The 15,356-nt window shown below is 39.0% G+C and overlaps 1 protein-coding gene across 1 annotated transcript; it reads right to left on the minus strand.

Moving 5' to 3' along the window:
- Nucleotides 1-9,046: 9,046 nt before the first annotated feature.
- On the minus strand, nucleotides 9,047-11,598 carry LOC131071064 (3-hydroxy-3-methylglutaryl-coenzyme A reductase 1-like). Its single transcript, XM_058006757.2, has 3 exons — nucleotides 10,539-11,598; nucleotides 10,212-10,393; nucleotides 9,047-10,093 (listed from the first exon to the last, which is right to left on the minus strand). The coding sequence occupies exons 1-3, from the start codon at nucleotides 11,516-11,518 to the stop codon at nucleotides 9,504-9,506; spliced, it is 1,752 nt and encodes a 583-aa protein (XP_057862740.1). The 5' UTR covers nucleotides 11,519-11,598; the 3' UTR covers nucleotides 9,047-9,503.
- Between the last annotated feature and the right edge of the window lie 3,758 nt (nucleotides 11,599-15,356).

Consider the following 15,356-nt stretch of genomic DNA (forward strand, 5'->3'; position numbering starts at 1 on the left):
AATAGAGTAGTATAAAAAGGGGTCATGGGTCATTTGGAAAATAAGAAGTCTTGAGAAGAATTTGCAGTGATAGCAAATAGTCTTGCAGTGTTAGCAAGAGGCGCAGTGATAGCGTTGATATAGCAGTGGAGGATATCAGCAGGAGATATTAGGAGTTTGTCGGAGTTCTGCCAGTAAGAGGCAAGGAATTCTTTTGTAATTCTTATATTGCTGAAGATTAATATATTTTCCATCTGTAGAACTGGTTTTCCCTTAGGGGTTTTTCCAGGGACGATTGTCCAAAAATATTGTGTCCTTGTGTTGCTTATTTCTTTCCGTATTTTTAGTGAAGTTGCAGTTGTGTTATTTTTCGATATTCAGCTGTAAATTTATTTTCAGCAGTTAAATAATTTTTATGAGATAGGAGATTAATAATCAGTGACTGCAATAGAATTTCTACATGGTATCAGAGCTTTGTTGAGGGTAGAAAAGGTTTACCCTAAGCAAAGGAAAGAAATTTGAGTTTGACCTCTTTCGAGTTATTGTTTTCCTTTATTTCTTTGAGATGGCCTCAGCAGGTTTGAGAGATCAGGACAGATTGGATGGTGCCTCAAATTTTGGTGTCTGGGAAGCCAGAATTTCTTTATTGTTGGAAGAGAATGGTATCAAGGAATATGTTACCAGTACTGTAGCTGTACCTACAGATCCAGTACAACTTGCAGCATACAAGAAGGATGATGCCAAGGCGAGGAGGATAATCCTTGATGGTGTCAAGGACCATGTTGTTCCACATATCACAGAGTTAGATACAGTGAAGAAGATGTGGGACGCCATTCTGAATCTGTACCAGAATGCTACCACTAACCGGAAGCTGATTCTCAGAGAAAAATTGAGGAATACCCGGATGAACAAGGGAGAAGATGTTACAAGTTACCTCACCAGGCTTAGACTTGTCAAGGACGAGTTAGCAGCTGTTGGAGATACGCCAATTGAAGACGAGCTAGTAAGAATAGCCCTAAATGGGTTTACTAAGCAATGGGATGTCTTTGTTCAAGTTATTAATGGACGAGACACCTTACCAAGTTGGGATCGACTTTGGAGTGATTTCACTCAGGAGGAGCTTAGACTAAGCCTTGTCAATGGAGCCAACAATAAGAGTCAGAAAAGTGAGGTAGAACAAGAAAATGTTGCCCTAGCGGGAAAGGGGAAAACAAAGAAGGGATCTAGCAAAGGAGCAAATTCACAAATTGAAAAGAAGAAGAAGGACCTATCTAAGGTCAAGTGCTTTGGTTGTCACGAGTTTGGCCACTATGTCAGCGATTGCCCACAAAGGAAGAAAGATAAGAAGGGAAAGAACCAAGTGGCAGCTTCAGCAAGTGCAGAGGAGCTCTCTAGTAGATTGGAGGATGAGTTTGCACTCATAGCCTATATGATTAGCTCAACGTCACAGAGTGTCTGGTATATAGATAGTGGGGTGTCATTTCATATGACAGGAGTTCGAGAGTACTTCTCCAGCTACAAGGAGGAGAACACCAGAATCCAGATCTCTATGGGGAACTTGTCCAAGCTCAACTTAGTTGGGAAAGGGACTGTTCAGCTTCAGAGGGAGAATGGAAAGGTAATTCCTCTTCATGATGTGTTGCATGTGCCAGGCTTAGGAATGAATTTGGTTTCTGTATCTGTCCTTCAGGATAAAGGGTATAATGTTCTCTTTAGAGGGATGCATGTTTTGATTAAGCATAAAGATTGGAAATCACCCGTATCTATTGGAGTTAGGAGTGGTCGCCTTTATAGGTTGCAGTTTGATACTCCTAAGGCACTCATGAGTAGCAATAACCCTAGAGATCTTGGAGAGATATGGCATAGGAGGATGGGCCATATTCATCATGGAGCACTTAGATTGCTTCGTGAGATGGTGACAGGTGTTCCAGAGGTGAGCACAGAGCATGATGATGTATGTAAGGGATGTGTGTTGGGAAAGTTTGCGAAAGAATCTTTTCCAAGGAGTGACACCAGATCTACGGGTATTCTTGATCTAGTACATTCAGATGTATGTGGACCAATGTCGACAAAGTCTCTCAGAGGATATGAGTATTATGTTACCTTTATTGATGATTTCTCCAGGAAGACCTGGATATACTTCTTGAAGACCAAGGATGAGGTTTTCAGTCGCTTCCAAGAGTTCAAGGCTCTTGTGGAGAACTCAACAGGAAGGAAGATAAAGGTTCTTCGGTCAGACAATGGAGGCTAGTACAAAGGAAATGACTTCCAAGATTTCTGTACCAGAGAAGGAATCAAGAGAGAGTGGACTGTTCCTTACAATCCACAGCAGAATGGAGTTGCTGAAAGGAAGAACCGTTCTATTTCAGAGGCAGCAAGGGTTATGCTACATAACCAGGACATGCCCCGCTACTTATGGGCAGAAGTGTGTAGTACAACAGTCTACATTTAGAATAGGGTTCCACACAAGGTACTAGGGAAAATGACACCAGAGGAGGCTTTCACGGGGAAGAAGCCAGATGTTGGTCACTTCAGGATATTTGGGAGTTTGGCATATTGCCTTATTCCTGGAGACACATGTACCAGGTTAGATCAAACTGCAGAGAAGGGGTACTTTGTTGGGTATAGTGAAACTTCAAAGGCATATAGGATGTTCATTCCAGGAACCAAAAGAATTATTGTTAGACGCGATGTCAAGTTCATGGAGGACAAGGCGTTTAGAAGATCCAAAGATTTGCCAGCAGATGATCGGAGTGAGCAGCCAACGAAAGCTCCAAGTCCAAGTCAAGGACAACAAAGCTCAAGTACAGTTACTAGTACAAGCATAGACTCAAGTAGTGAAGATTCAAAGAGTATGGAGCAACTGGTGCAGCAGGATATGCATCTAGATGGTATAGAGGTTGATATTTCATCCTCTATAGTTGGCAGTAGGAACCATGAGGTTCAAGACATACAAAGGGATACTGAGGAGTCTGTGGGGGCTCCTAGGAAGAGTACACGACATAAGAGACAACCAACCAAGTTCAATGACTATGTGGCATTAGTCAGCTAGTTGGTAGATAGTGAACCTTCCAGCTATCAGGAAGCTGCAAAGCATCAGGTATGGCAAGATGCTATGGTTGAGGAATATAACTCAATAATGCAGAATGATGTATGGGAGGTAGTGCCTAGACCAACTGATAGAGCAGTAGTTGGATCGCATTGGATCTTCAAGATAAAGCATGGTGCAGATGGTAGCATCGAGAAATATAAGGCGAGGTTTGTGGCCAAGGGGTTCTCTTAGAAGGAGGGAATAGACTATGAGGAGACATTTGCTCCTGTGGCCAGGTATACTTCTATACGAGCTGTAATCTCATTTGCAGCACAGATGGGATGGCAGATCCATCAAATGGATGTCAAGACAACATTCCTTAATGGAGAATTGAAGGAGGAGGTATACATAGAACAACCAGAAGGCTTTGTAGCACACAGCAAAGAGACCCACATGTGTAGATTAAGGAAAGCCTTATACGGACTCAAGCAGGCTCCCAGAGCGTGGTATGAGCGCATTGATACATACTTGCAGGAAATGGGCTTTGTGAAGAGTGAGGCTGATGCGAACCTCTACTACTTGGTGGTTGGGGGTGAGGTTCTCATTCTTGTTCTATATGTGGATGACTTGTTTCTTACTGGTGCACTAGGGCTCATAGAGGATTGCAAGAGGGACCTTGCAGAAGAGTTTGAGATGAAGAGTTTGGGACTTATGCACTACTTTCTAGGCATGGAGGTGTGGCAGACTAATGGAGAGATTTTCTTTGGTCAAGGGAAATATTGCGTTGAAATCTTGAAGAGATTCAAGATGGAAGATTGCAAAGCCATGTCTACACCCATGATCACTAATTGGAGGAAGGTAGATGCATCCAAGGAAAAGGATGTTGATCCCACCCTATACACGCAGCTGATTGGTTCGCTCATGTATTTGGTCAACACCAAGCCAAATATAGCCTTTGCAGTAAACTCTCTTAGTCAGTTCATGGTAGAGCCAAAGAGAGTGCATTGGACGGCAGCTAAGCATGTGTTGCATTATCTTCATGGTACAGTTGAGTACGAGATCAGATATGTTCGAGGTGAAGGTATCAAGTTGATAGGCTATACTGATGCAGATTGGGCAGGTAGTACAACGGACAAAAGGAGTACTTCAGGATGTTGTTTCAGCTTGGGATCAGGAGTTGTTTCTTGGTTCAGCAGGAGGCAAAAATCTGTGGCCTTGAGCTCATCCGAAGCAGAATACATAGCAGTCAGCATGGCGACGTGTGAAGCTATATGGCTTCGGAAGTTGCTAGTAGCCTTGTTTGGTCAGAAGGTTGAGACTACGGTGATACACTGTGACAATCAGAGTTGCATCAAGTTGACTGAGAATTTAGTGTTTCACGATAGATCGAAACATATAGACATCGGGTATCACTTCATCAAGGATTGTGTACAGAGGGGGATTGTTCAGCTAAAGTACATACCTATAGAGGAGTAGGTAGCAGACATTCTGACAAAGGCATTGGGGAAGGCAAAATTCATCTTCTTCAGCGATAAGATGGGTGTCGTGCAGAATAGCTTCCTCGCTAAGAGGGAGTGTTAATTATGGGTAGCTTGGACAGTTGTTCGTCCTTACCCAGAAATAACAACATTAGTTATGGGTAGTTTTGGATAGCTGTTCGTCCTGACCTAGAATTAGAAAATGGTTGTTTTTGTCAAACAAGTGTTGTTAGGATAATAACAATTGTTATTTAATAGTGGCTCTTTTTAGGTGACACCTCATAGCCAAAATTAGGTATTGGTTAATTGAGTTGTCTTAATCTCAGCCGTTGGTTTGAATTAATCTCGGCCGTTAGTTTTCCAATAGAGTAGTATAAAAAGGGGTCATTGGTCATTTGGAAAATAAGAAGTCTTGAGAAGAATTTGCAGTGATAGCAAATAGTCTTGCAGTGTTAGCAAGAGGCGCAGTGATAGCATTGATATAGCAGTGGAGGATATCAGCAGGAGATATTAGGAGTTTGTCGGAGTTCTGCCAGTAAGAGGCAAGAAATTCTTTTGTAATTCTTATATTGCTGAAGATTAATATATTTTCCATCTGTAGAACTGGTTTTCCCTTAGGGGTTTTTCCAGGGACAATTGTCCAAAAATATTGTGTCCTTGTGTTGCTTATTTCTTTCCGTATTTTTAGTGAAGTTGCAGTTATGTTATTTTTCGATATTCAGCTGTAAATTTATTTTCAACAGTTAAATAATTTTTATGAGATAGGAGATTAATAATCAGTGATTGCAATAGAATTTCTACAGATATGAGGGATGTGAAGCTGCAAGGAAGATATGTGTGTTGCTCAGTTATAGTTTTGTTGTGGATAGAGTTCGTATTACAAGGATTTTACAATGAAATTATTCTTGGGTAATTTTGCGGTAAAAGGAATGAGAAATTTTACCAAGAGTGTTCCATGGGTAAAGGTAAAAATGCTTTCACTCTTAAAAACTGGGATTTTTTTTTATCTCACACTTTGTCATGTGCCATTTCATTAGCAAAAGAAGTTACCCGGGATTTTCACTTCCACTATCAGGAGGAGGTTGTATATGGCAATGAAGTTGTTTCTCAGAGGAACACAGAAGTAAATATTGCACAGAAAGGGTTGGGTATGCAACTTTTAAGGGGATTATTTTTGTTCAAGGCAAGGACAATCACAAAGGCAGAGCATTATGAGAGTATTGTTTTACAAATGAAAAGGGTGATTGCTTCTTAATTTTGAAGTAAATTGCATAAGGGTGCATTTTTATTAAATCTGGAAATGTCTTGCACAAAGAGGGGAAATATTTTCAGGAAACGATATTGACAAAGCACCTACTCTCCAAAAGGGGATTTCTTATTCTCAAAATTAGAGGCAAATGTGTAGAATTGAAGGATGATTAGGCACAGGGAAGGGGTTTATTTTAACTTCTGAGTATATGCAAAGTGTGCAGAAAATGGAAGTGATGGCTCATTTTCAGCAGGAGGGCCTTTGTGGTATTTTTGAACAAGAGGAGAATTTCGCAAACTGTTAGTGGCCCAAAGAGGAAATTTTCTTTTTCCAAATCGAACTGAAAAGGGACTTTTTCAGTTAGAGGTGGACAGTGGCTTGAAATAGCAAACGTTGGCAAAGTGCAGATTTTTGGTGTGATATATATGTGCCTGAGAAGGGATTTTTTTCAGGTTTTGACCAAATCTCCAACAAGCACAAAATATGGAAAATTTTGATCAAAGTGTAGGGTTGAATGTGACATATGCATGCAAGGAGTTTCTCTTGATTTTGAAATGTCACATTCAAATTTTGAGTGCAGATTTAAGACCCAATTTTGGAGGAGAAATTGGAATTTGAAGATAAAGGGGACAATGGCATGTGTTAAGTTCGATGCATTCTAGGGTTCCAATGTGGTCCTCTCTCTTGTCTATTTATTCTATTTTCTCCTCATTTTGAAGGGTTCCAACCTTGATCTTCTGCTAAGGCTGATAAAGGCTTTGTAAAAAGCTTCTTTGACTGAAATAATCAAGGGTTATTTTCAATCTTTAGACACACTTGCTGTTTTGAGCTATTTTTCTATGATTGCTATAGATATCTTAGAGAATGCAATGTGATTCTTATGTTTCAAATGGATTAGTAAGAATGATTATGTGATACTATTTTAGTGATCTTGTTATTACAAGTTAATAGCATTTAGCAAGTCTTCAAAGCATGCTTGTACGCAACAACATATGAAACCTTTCACATGACTCTGCTGCCCTCTCTTTGGCACTGGTCATTTCCTTGCAAGTTCTGGTTCAGTTGGTCCCAAATCTTTTCAAAATAATTTTATTTCTTCTTTTCCTTTATGTTGTAGGAGTAGGATTAGTTTAGCCTTTGTTCACAGTATTTTTAAGGAGCAAAATGGGATTATGCTCAAGTAATGGTGAAATGTCAAGCACCCATTATCATACATCTCAGAACTATCCACCTTGTTAAGATAGGTCTATCAGTTAGTTTGTATAATTTTATCATTTTCAGACTTGCAATAGGAATACCCTCCCGAGTCTAGTGGAGATCGAAGAGTGGAAGGCTTGTATAGCCTTGTTCAGTTACGTTTTCTTGTCTTCATTCTATTGACAGTGTTGATGTCATATCCTAGATTGCCAATCCCATAGTCTAGTGTTGTGTATTTCCTTAGGACTAAAGGTCGCAATAAAAATCGCTAACAAATCTCTTGGTGAGCTCTGACGTGGTTTCACTTTTCACCAAGGTCCCCATTCTTGATGCCATTGATATTGTCAGGAGAAAATTGAATGGCGAGGTAGCCTCTCTTGTTGAGATTTGTCTCAAATCCACTTTTTTAGATCCTTCCAAGAAGTGATCTATGAACAAGTGGATGTGGTGGCTATGGGTTCCCCTCTTTATCTTGTCATGGCTAGCCTTTACATGGAGCACTTTGAAGAAGTTTCTCTTTTCTCCTTTCCTCTTAAACCAAGGTGGTGGAAGTGATATGTGGATGACACCAATGTTTGTTGGCCACATGGCCTTGAGAAGCTTGAATAATTCCATTCCCACCTTAATAGCTTAGCCTACAACATTTATTTTACCAAGGAGCTTAGCCTTTTCTTTCATTTTTTATTTGATCCTTTATCTTTGCTTTCTCTTCCCTTTGCCCCTTTTTTGTGTTATTTATTTCATTTTATTATATTTAATATTTTCCTTTCTTGCATATGTATGTATGTATGTATCCATGTATGTACACACACACATGTATGTATGTATGTGTGTGTGTGTAGTTTTTCTTTTGAGTTGTATTATTATTTATTTTTTATGCTTTTTTTTCATTTATTATTATTTTATTTTACTTCTTTCTTCTTTGTTTTTTTGTTTCCCTTGATCCACGTGTGTCCTTTCCTCACCTCCCTTCTCTATTTATAGTTTGGGTCTGCAACTTCATACCTATTTTGATTCTTTTGGCTCTCTTTATCCCAATGGTGGATCACAAAGTGTGATCCAAAACATTGATTTAAAAATCTTGAACACATTTTAATCTAGAAACAACATTTGATCTATTCTATGGATTGTGGAAATCTCTTATTATTAATTTTCATTTCTATTTTTTATTTTTAAAGTCAAAGATAATAGAATACATTTGAAGAAAGATAGAGGAAAAAATACTGATTAGGAATTCTCGACTGGTAATTCATGTTTCCTTTGCTTTTTATTTTCTTTCTCGTTTACCATTAAAATAATTTAATTATTTTAAAATAATTTACTATGGAGAATGGCTGAATACATTATGACCGTCATTATTATGGGCACTCATTTCTTGTTTGAATATAGGTATATCAATGGCAATAATGTATATCTTAACAATAAGTAGATAAGGAGAGCACATTCATTGAAAATCATATATCTTAATAGTGAATAGATAAGTGGAGTACATTCATTGATTCTTTTTAGACATGTCAATAGATCAGTGCAAACCATCATTAATGACTTATTAGGGTGTAAACATGAAAATTAGGAAACCCTAATCGGAATCTAACTGAACCTCTAAATTAAATTAGAACAGAGAGGGCATGTTGAACACACTTTGAGAAGAAAGAACACTATTTGCGTCACATCTATTTAATCACACCATCATTTTGTGACACTAACTAATTGGCATGGCAAGAATGTACAAAGTCTGTCACTTCAATAATCTAATGACTAGATCATTTATGATCTTCTTGCATCGCTATAAGATGTTGTGAGTCGTTGATCGTTCATATTAAATAAAGAATGCCTTCGACATAATAAAAAGGAAATTTTTGTGAAAGATTAGTTAGGAGACAATGCACTTTTAATAAAAATAATATTTACAATGTAAATATTGCAACCTAAAAAATTACATTTAGGTAATGGATCCATGTAAAACTTTTGAGTCAATTAGATTTGAAAAAATAATTTCTATAATTTAAAAACTTAAAAATCATACATTTTAACTTTTAAAAAATAAAAAAAATTCAAAATAAAAAAATCACAATTTTTATTGGTAGAAAAATAATTGAATAATAAAAAATCAACAAAAAATAATTACATTTAATACTTGTGTAACACAAGTACTACAATGATGAACTGTTTTAATACTTTTACAATGATGAACTGTTTTAATACTTTTATGGAGGAAATCTTGCGTACGTGGGTCTTAAACACATCCCTAATGTATGTGGGCTACGATCATTGTTTGATTATTTTTATGGAGGAAATCTTGCGTACGTGGGTCTTAAACACATCCCTAATGTATGTGGGCTACGATCATTGTTTGAATATTTTTATGGAGGAAATCTTGCGTACGTGGGTCTTAAACACATCCCTAATGTATGTGGGCTCCGATATGGAACTTCAAGATAGATCAATGTTTTAAATTCTCGATTTGGTTTCCTTCAACATTGTATTACCCGATAAGCGACAAAGTAATCCTCTGTTTTGGACTAAAATGTGATTTCCACAGAATGCTGTGGACGCCGCCTCAACTCTTTTAGTGGGCTGCTGCTTTGACATCCTTGGTTGATCGGTTGTACTTCATATGGCTTTTCACGAGCTGCCCTGCAGCAAGAGCAGACATGAGAGACAACTCTCCTGCCATAACTGCACCTGCCACTATTCTTGCCAAGTTCTGCGCATTCTCACCAGGGGATGTCCTATTTGCTCCTTTCACTCCAAGCATGTTCAAACATGCCGCCTGTGATGCCAATTGAGTTCCTCCTCCCACTGTCCCCACTTCTATGCATGGCATGGTCACCGAAATGTGCAGGTCCTTGCCCCCATTCACCCCTTCCATCATAGTAAGACAGTGGGAGCTCTCCACATTTTGAGCAGGATCTTGGCCTGTTGCAATGAACACAGCTGACACAATGTTGGCAGCATGGGCATTGAATCCTCCCATGGCGCCTGCCATTGCAGACCCAGTCAGGTTCTTGAGCATGTTCAGCTCCAACAACGCTGGAACTGTCGTCTTCAACACCTTGTTCACAACCGTCTCTGTTATGATGGCCTCACACACTACCGATTTCCCACGTCCTTCAATCCAATTCACTGCTGTGGGCTTCTTGTCTGCACAGAAATTGCCTAAAAAACAGAAGCACATTTACAAAATTAGCCTACCCGTTTAAAGTACAATACAATGCAATTACATGGTGTAGAAGTAAAAACCCCGAAAAATAAAAAATCAGAGGGCTTGAATTACCAGAAACGCTGATCACATCCATGTCAGGGAACGCAAGTTGAAGATAATCCAAGACATTCTGAACACCCTTTGAGACCATATTCATGCCCATGGCATCTCCAGTGAAACATGAGAATCTCATGTACAAATTCTTGCCTGCAATTGCACATTTGATACCTTGTAGCCTAGCAAATCTGCTTGTCCTGTTGAAACAAAGTGCACCAAAAATCGTATCAGTTGTCTTGAAGTTATGGGTTTATTTACTGCCCATTGAGCCAATAACCATAAAACTAGGCGATCAATCGTGCATGCCAAATGAAAAAGAGGATCTGGAAGAGAAACACCTACCTATTGAAGATGTCAGAGAGGTTATCAGAGTTCGCGGGATCCTCAATATAGAACTTGAGCTCTGCAGCCCTCTTGGCACTCTGAAACCTTACAACAGGAGCCCTAGTCATGCCATCTCTGAGAAGAATGCTTGTAGCCCCACCACTCATAAGAATGGCTTTGCAACCTCTGTTGGTGCTGGCCACCAGACACCCTTCTGTGGTTGCCATGGGCACCATGTACTCTAACCCATTGACTAGTAAGGGGCCTGCTACACCCACAGGGATTTGTACATAACCCACAGGCATCTCACAGCACTGACCAAGAATGGACTGATAATCAAAACCCTCTAATGGCAACCCATCAAGCGATCTCCCAGTCATGATCTCCAAAGCCCTCCTCCTGACAGAGGCAGCTCTCTTGCAGTCCCCAAGGGATGATTCAAGAGAATAGGAGGCTACAATGCCGTTACATACAGCAGCTGCAATCTCTTCATCCTCATTCTCACCAAGGTTAATTCCCTTGAGCTGGACCTCAGGTTTCTTAACAACAATTTCCTCTATGTCTGCTATCCCACAGGTTGTTGGAGGCATGTTGAGATCCACCTTCCCAACAAAATCATCATTGCCACTGATAAAGTTTTGGACATAATCAATTCCAAAGAATCCCAGCAGATATATGAAGGAGGCCAAGTGGGCCACAATGGCCACAAGCTCCCCAAAGTTGACAACATGGAGAGGCGTTGAGGTACCCATCTTCTCTCTCCATCTCCTCATCAGGAAATATGATGATGCGAAGAAAACCAGAAAGAAGAACTTGTTGGCGAGTCCCAATGGGAGAAGCAGGGCATCAGATGCCAGCATCTTTGAATTCTCATTGTTGTTCTTTCTCTTTACAGAATCATCATCCCTCTTCTTCATCATCGTGAAATCACCGCAGCAATCAGTTTGTCCTCCATTCTTGACAACCATTTTAGAATTTTTCAGACCAGCTACATCCATTGCAATGAGCAATCACAAGGAAGGCTCCGTAGTAATGGTTGTTACTTGTGCTTTTCGAGGATCCCTAATGCTGTCAAGGCCTCGAATGCTGGGTTTATTTGTGCATAGGCAAAGAAGCCTATTATTTATAACACGGATGTTCCTCTAGTTCGTGTATTATTTTCACCATGAAACTCCATAATAATCGTAAAAGAAAACCCCACGTTGAAAACTTCCTATTTAATGTGATGTCACTTACGATTACAAATGTGCCAAAACGGTCATGGTTTGTATTCAAGATTGCCAGCTTGTCTTTCTAAAATGAAACGTCGAATCCTTGTTTTGTTAACCCCTGCCGGTCATGGTTTTCTTCAAACGTTGCTGAAATAGGTGAAGGGGAATAATTGTTTAATCTATCTTTGTCAGGTTCTTGAAATTTTAAGGGAATAATTATATGCCCACTGCTGGAGGATAACTAATTTAGTTTGTCTAACAAAAACAACCAGTCAAACATTGTATTCAAATTCTCTTAAAAATGAAGACGAGATACTTCGTTACGTCTTCCCTAACGTAAATAAATAAAATTAAAAAAAAGAAATGACTGAATACTGACTGTTTAAACTCTTCTTCTCCAGCCAGCTTGTGGAATGTTTCTGGTCCACAAAAACGTGCGTTGAGAGATTTATTTCCAATGAGGGAATTGGAAAAATTCAGAAACGTTTTAGCCCTGGTCATTTCACGTGCTTCCAAGATGTTGAATAGTTTTTCTGTCCATTCACAAAATTCTGTTGAAAGTTATGGATGCTACGTTACCGAGGTTACATCAGACGCATTTACTAGCAGATGAAAGTCTGTAAGTGCTTTTAAATATAATTTGAATGATATCTTGAAGTCCAGTTTTATTGTCTTGTATTAATTTTAACTTATATTTTGCAATTTTTAGTATTGATTAAGCAAAAATAACACTCTTAGTCAATCATGGACGGGAAAGAAAGATTGGTGGGAATAAGCGAGCTGCTGGAAACGAACGAGTTAGGGTTTTTGTGGGTGAAAACTCAGGTGAAGAGGATGAGGACGATGATGCAGATGGGCTGGGAGAAGGTCTTTTCCTTTTAGGTTGTGCTTGTTTTTTTGCCTTGCGCATCGCTTTTGCTTTTAGTTGCAGTTTTCTGAAGATCTGGGCTAATTGCGGTGGGGAAGGAGTTGATTTTTTTCTCTAGTTTTCCCTTGATCTCCTTGGCAAGGGTTGGGGACAACAAGCTTTTTTTGGGTGCTGGAGGCAGGGCCATGTCTAGTTACAGGAAGGTGCAGCTATGTTGGCGGGTGCTCTTGGCTTTGGGAGTGAGAAAAATGCTTTACAACTTTGGAGATGGAAGCCCTAATCTTTTGGGGTTGGGGTTTTTTGTTTCTGTGGTTGGTCTGCTATGGGTTTTTCTCTGCTCAAGTTTTGGGGGGCTTCCACTCTTGTGGGTGGTTTGGTTGTTTTGGATGGCCTGTTGCTTCTGTTCGTTGGTTTTTCTATGTGGACCCTCTATTCTCTCCTACTTAAATATTCCTTGGTGAGGGTTTTTTATGCTCTTCCTATCCATTCTCATGGCTCTCTGTATGAGGTTTTTTTCTCTCTTATGGAGGTGGTGTGACGACATGGGTTTTGCCCTGTGTTTGAGCTGTCAAGGCAGTTGGGCTGCTCTCTCTCTTGTCCTATTGAGGTGGCCCTTTCTCCTATTGAGGTGGAGAGTAGGCATGGGAGAGTTTCTTAGCTACTGTTGTCCGCATTGCTGGTTGACAGAACCGATTAAAATCCTCATGGTTTTCTTCGCATAGGGTTTTGGGTTTACAATTTTTCCCCTGTTTCCCAAAATGGTTTGCTAGTTTTGGGAGCCTGTAAAAACTCTCTTGGCCAGATTGCGCTCTCAAGACAATATGTTATTTTCTAGGCCTCAATAGATTGTGGGGGCCTCGTAAAACCCACTTTCATGATGGCCTGTGTTCCTTCTTGTCCTATTGAGGTGACCCTTTCTCCTATTGAGGTGGAAAGTAGGTGTGGAGGAGCTTGTTGGCTGTTACAGTTCGTGCTACTGGTTGAGGGAGCTGCTCTCAACCATCATGGTAATATTCGTAGATGGTTCTAGGTTCACAGTCTTATAACTATGTCATAGAATGGTTTGCTAGTTGTGGGAGCCTATAAAAACTCTCTTGGCCATATTGGGCATACTGTTAGTGCTGTTATTTTCTAGGCGTTAGAAGGTTGTGCAAGCCTTGTAAAACCGACTTTCAAGGTTGAGGGAGCTGCAAAAAACCCTCTATTTTTAGTTTCTTTCTAGGACTAGCTGGTTGCTAGTAGTTTTCAAGGGCCCAATCTAGTCATTGTTTGTTGTTGGTTAGGTTTCAATTATATGATCTTTTGTGGCCAAGATATTCTTGTATAGGTTATGGGAGCATGGGAAAACCCTTCTTTGGTTGTAGGAGCCAATTCAAAACCCAATTCAAGTTGTGGGAGCCTTGTAAAACCCATTATTCAGGTTATGGGTGCCGAGAAAAACCCTTGGTATCTATTGAAGGTTAAGGGAGCCTTGATAAAACCCTTGTACTAGTGAAAGGCTTTGGCCTCCTTCTTTTTCAGCTAGGTTTCATTGAGATCTCTTTGCTGCTAGGCTAGTTTTAGGCTACTGATTATCTTTGATGCATCTTTTGTAGCTGTCTGTTTTGGGTTTCGGATCCTTGAAAAATTTGAGGGTTTCGGGTCCCCTCAAAACCTGTTTAGCCTAATAAAAAACACTCTTATTCAATCGTAAACGTCTACCTATGTAAAATTCATAATCATTCAAGAATGAGAACACATAATTCTCAAGTATCATAGCAGTTTATTTTTCCTTATGTAAAAGAAGCCTCTTAATATTATATTTTGCATCAATATCAAGGAAAAAATTATAATTTTTTATTAATCATGAGACTCTATATTATAGTTCTAGGCACCCTCCAGAAACAAGTGTGGAAATAATTACAATGTTAGAGGCCATTGGGAATATCTTGTATAGTCAAATGATGGGTGGTAACATTTTTACCATATTTATAAACTAGTATCTTATATGTATATGTTTTGCTAGGTGATCAAAACTAATACTATCTTCAACTTTTCATAATCTACTACTTTGTTCTGGTAAATTATATTTAATATATATAAAATGTACAAAGTCTTGTCACACTTTTGGTCAATTTATCAACACAAGTGAATTTAAATATTTCTAAGATATCTCCATAAATTTCTATTTACCATTTGATGGTTTTGTGTACTACTTATCCAATTTATAGGATACTTGAGATGGAGGTATTGGATAATGATGTTGGTAGGTTCTACTACACTATTGAAATCACTCTAGATCTTTGGTTGGTGATACTCTTGTAAAGACTTTCTCTACAATTGTATTGTGACTATTTTTACATTGAGTAATAGATTGAGCTACTTTGGATGGTGAGGTTTTTCTACGAGAAGTTTTTTAATCATGTACATTTGTGTTGTGGTATGATTTTGATTATTTTGATGTGTTTATCCTTTATGTAATTACAAAGATCTTAATTTTACATAGTAATCTCCACTAAGATTATTTTAGGAAGGATTAGCTTCCTTTATTTTAGCAACATACCAATGATATTAAATCAACTCAAAATAAAAATAAAAATGTTACACTCCATGTTAAGAACCAATACATATGTGAAGCTCAAACTAGGAACCATTTGAAAAAAAAAGAGACATTTGCAACACCACAAAAGGCACAATGCCCAAATACATTGAAGTCCAAATTCTAGCACCCTTATTTTCTCTTGATCCTCTTAACTATTATTGTCATATTATTTACAT

Source organism: Cryptomeria japonica, chromosome 4 (genome assembly GCF_030272615.1).
Source record: "Cryptomeria japonica chromosome 4, Sugi_1.0, whole genome shotgun sequence".
Classification (NCBI taxonomy): domain Eukaryota; kingdom Viridiplantae; phylum Streptophyta; class Pinopsida; order Cupressales; family Cupressaceae; genus Cryptomeria; species Cryptomeria japonica.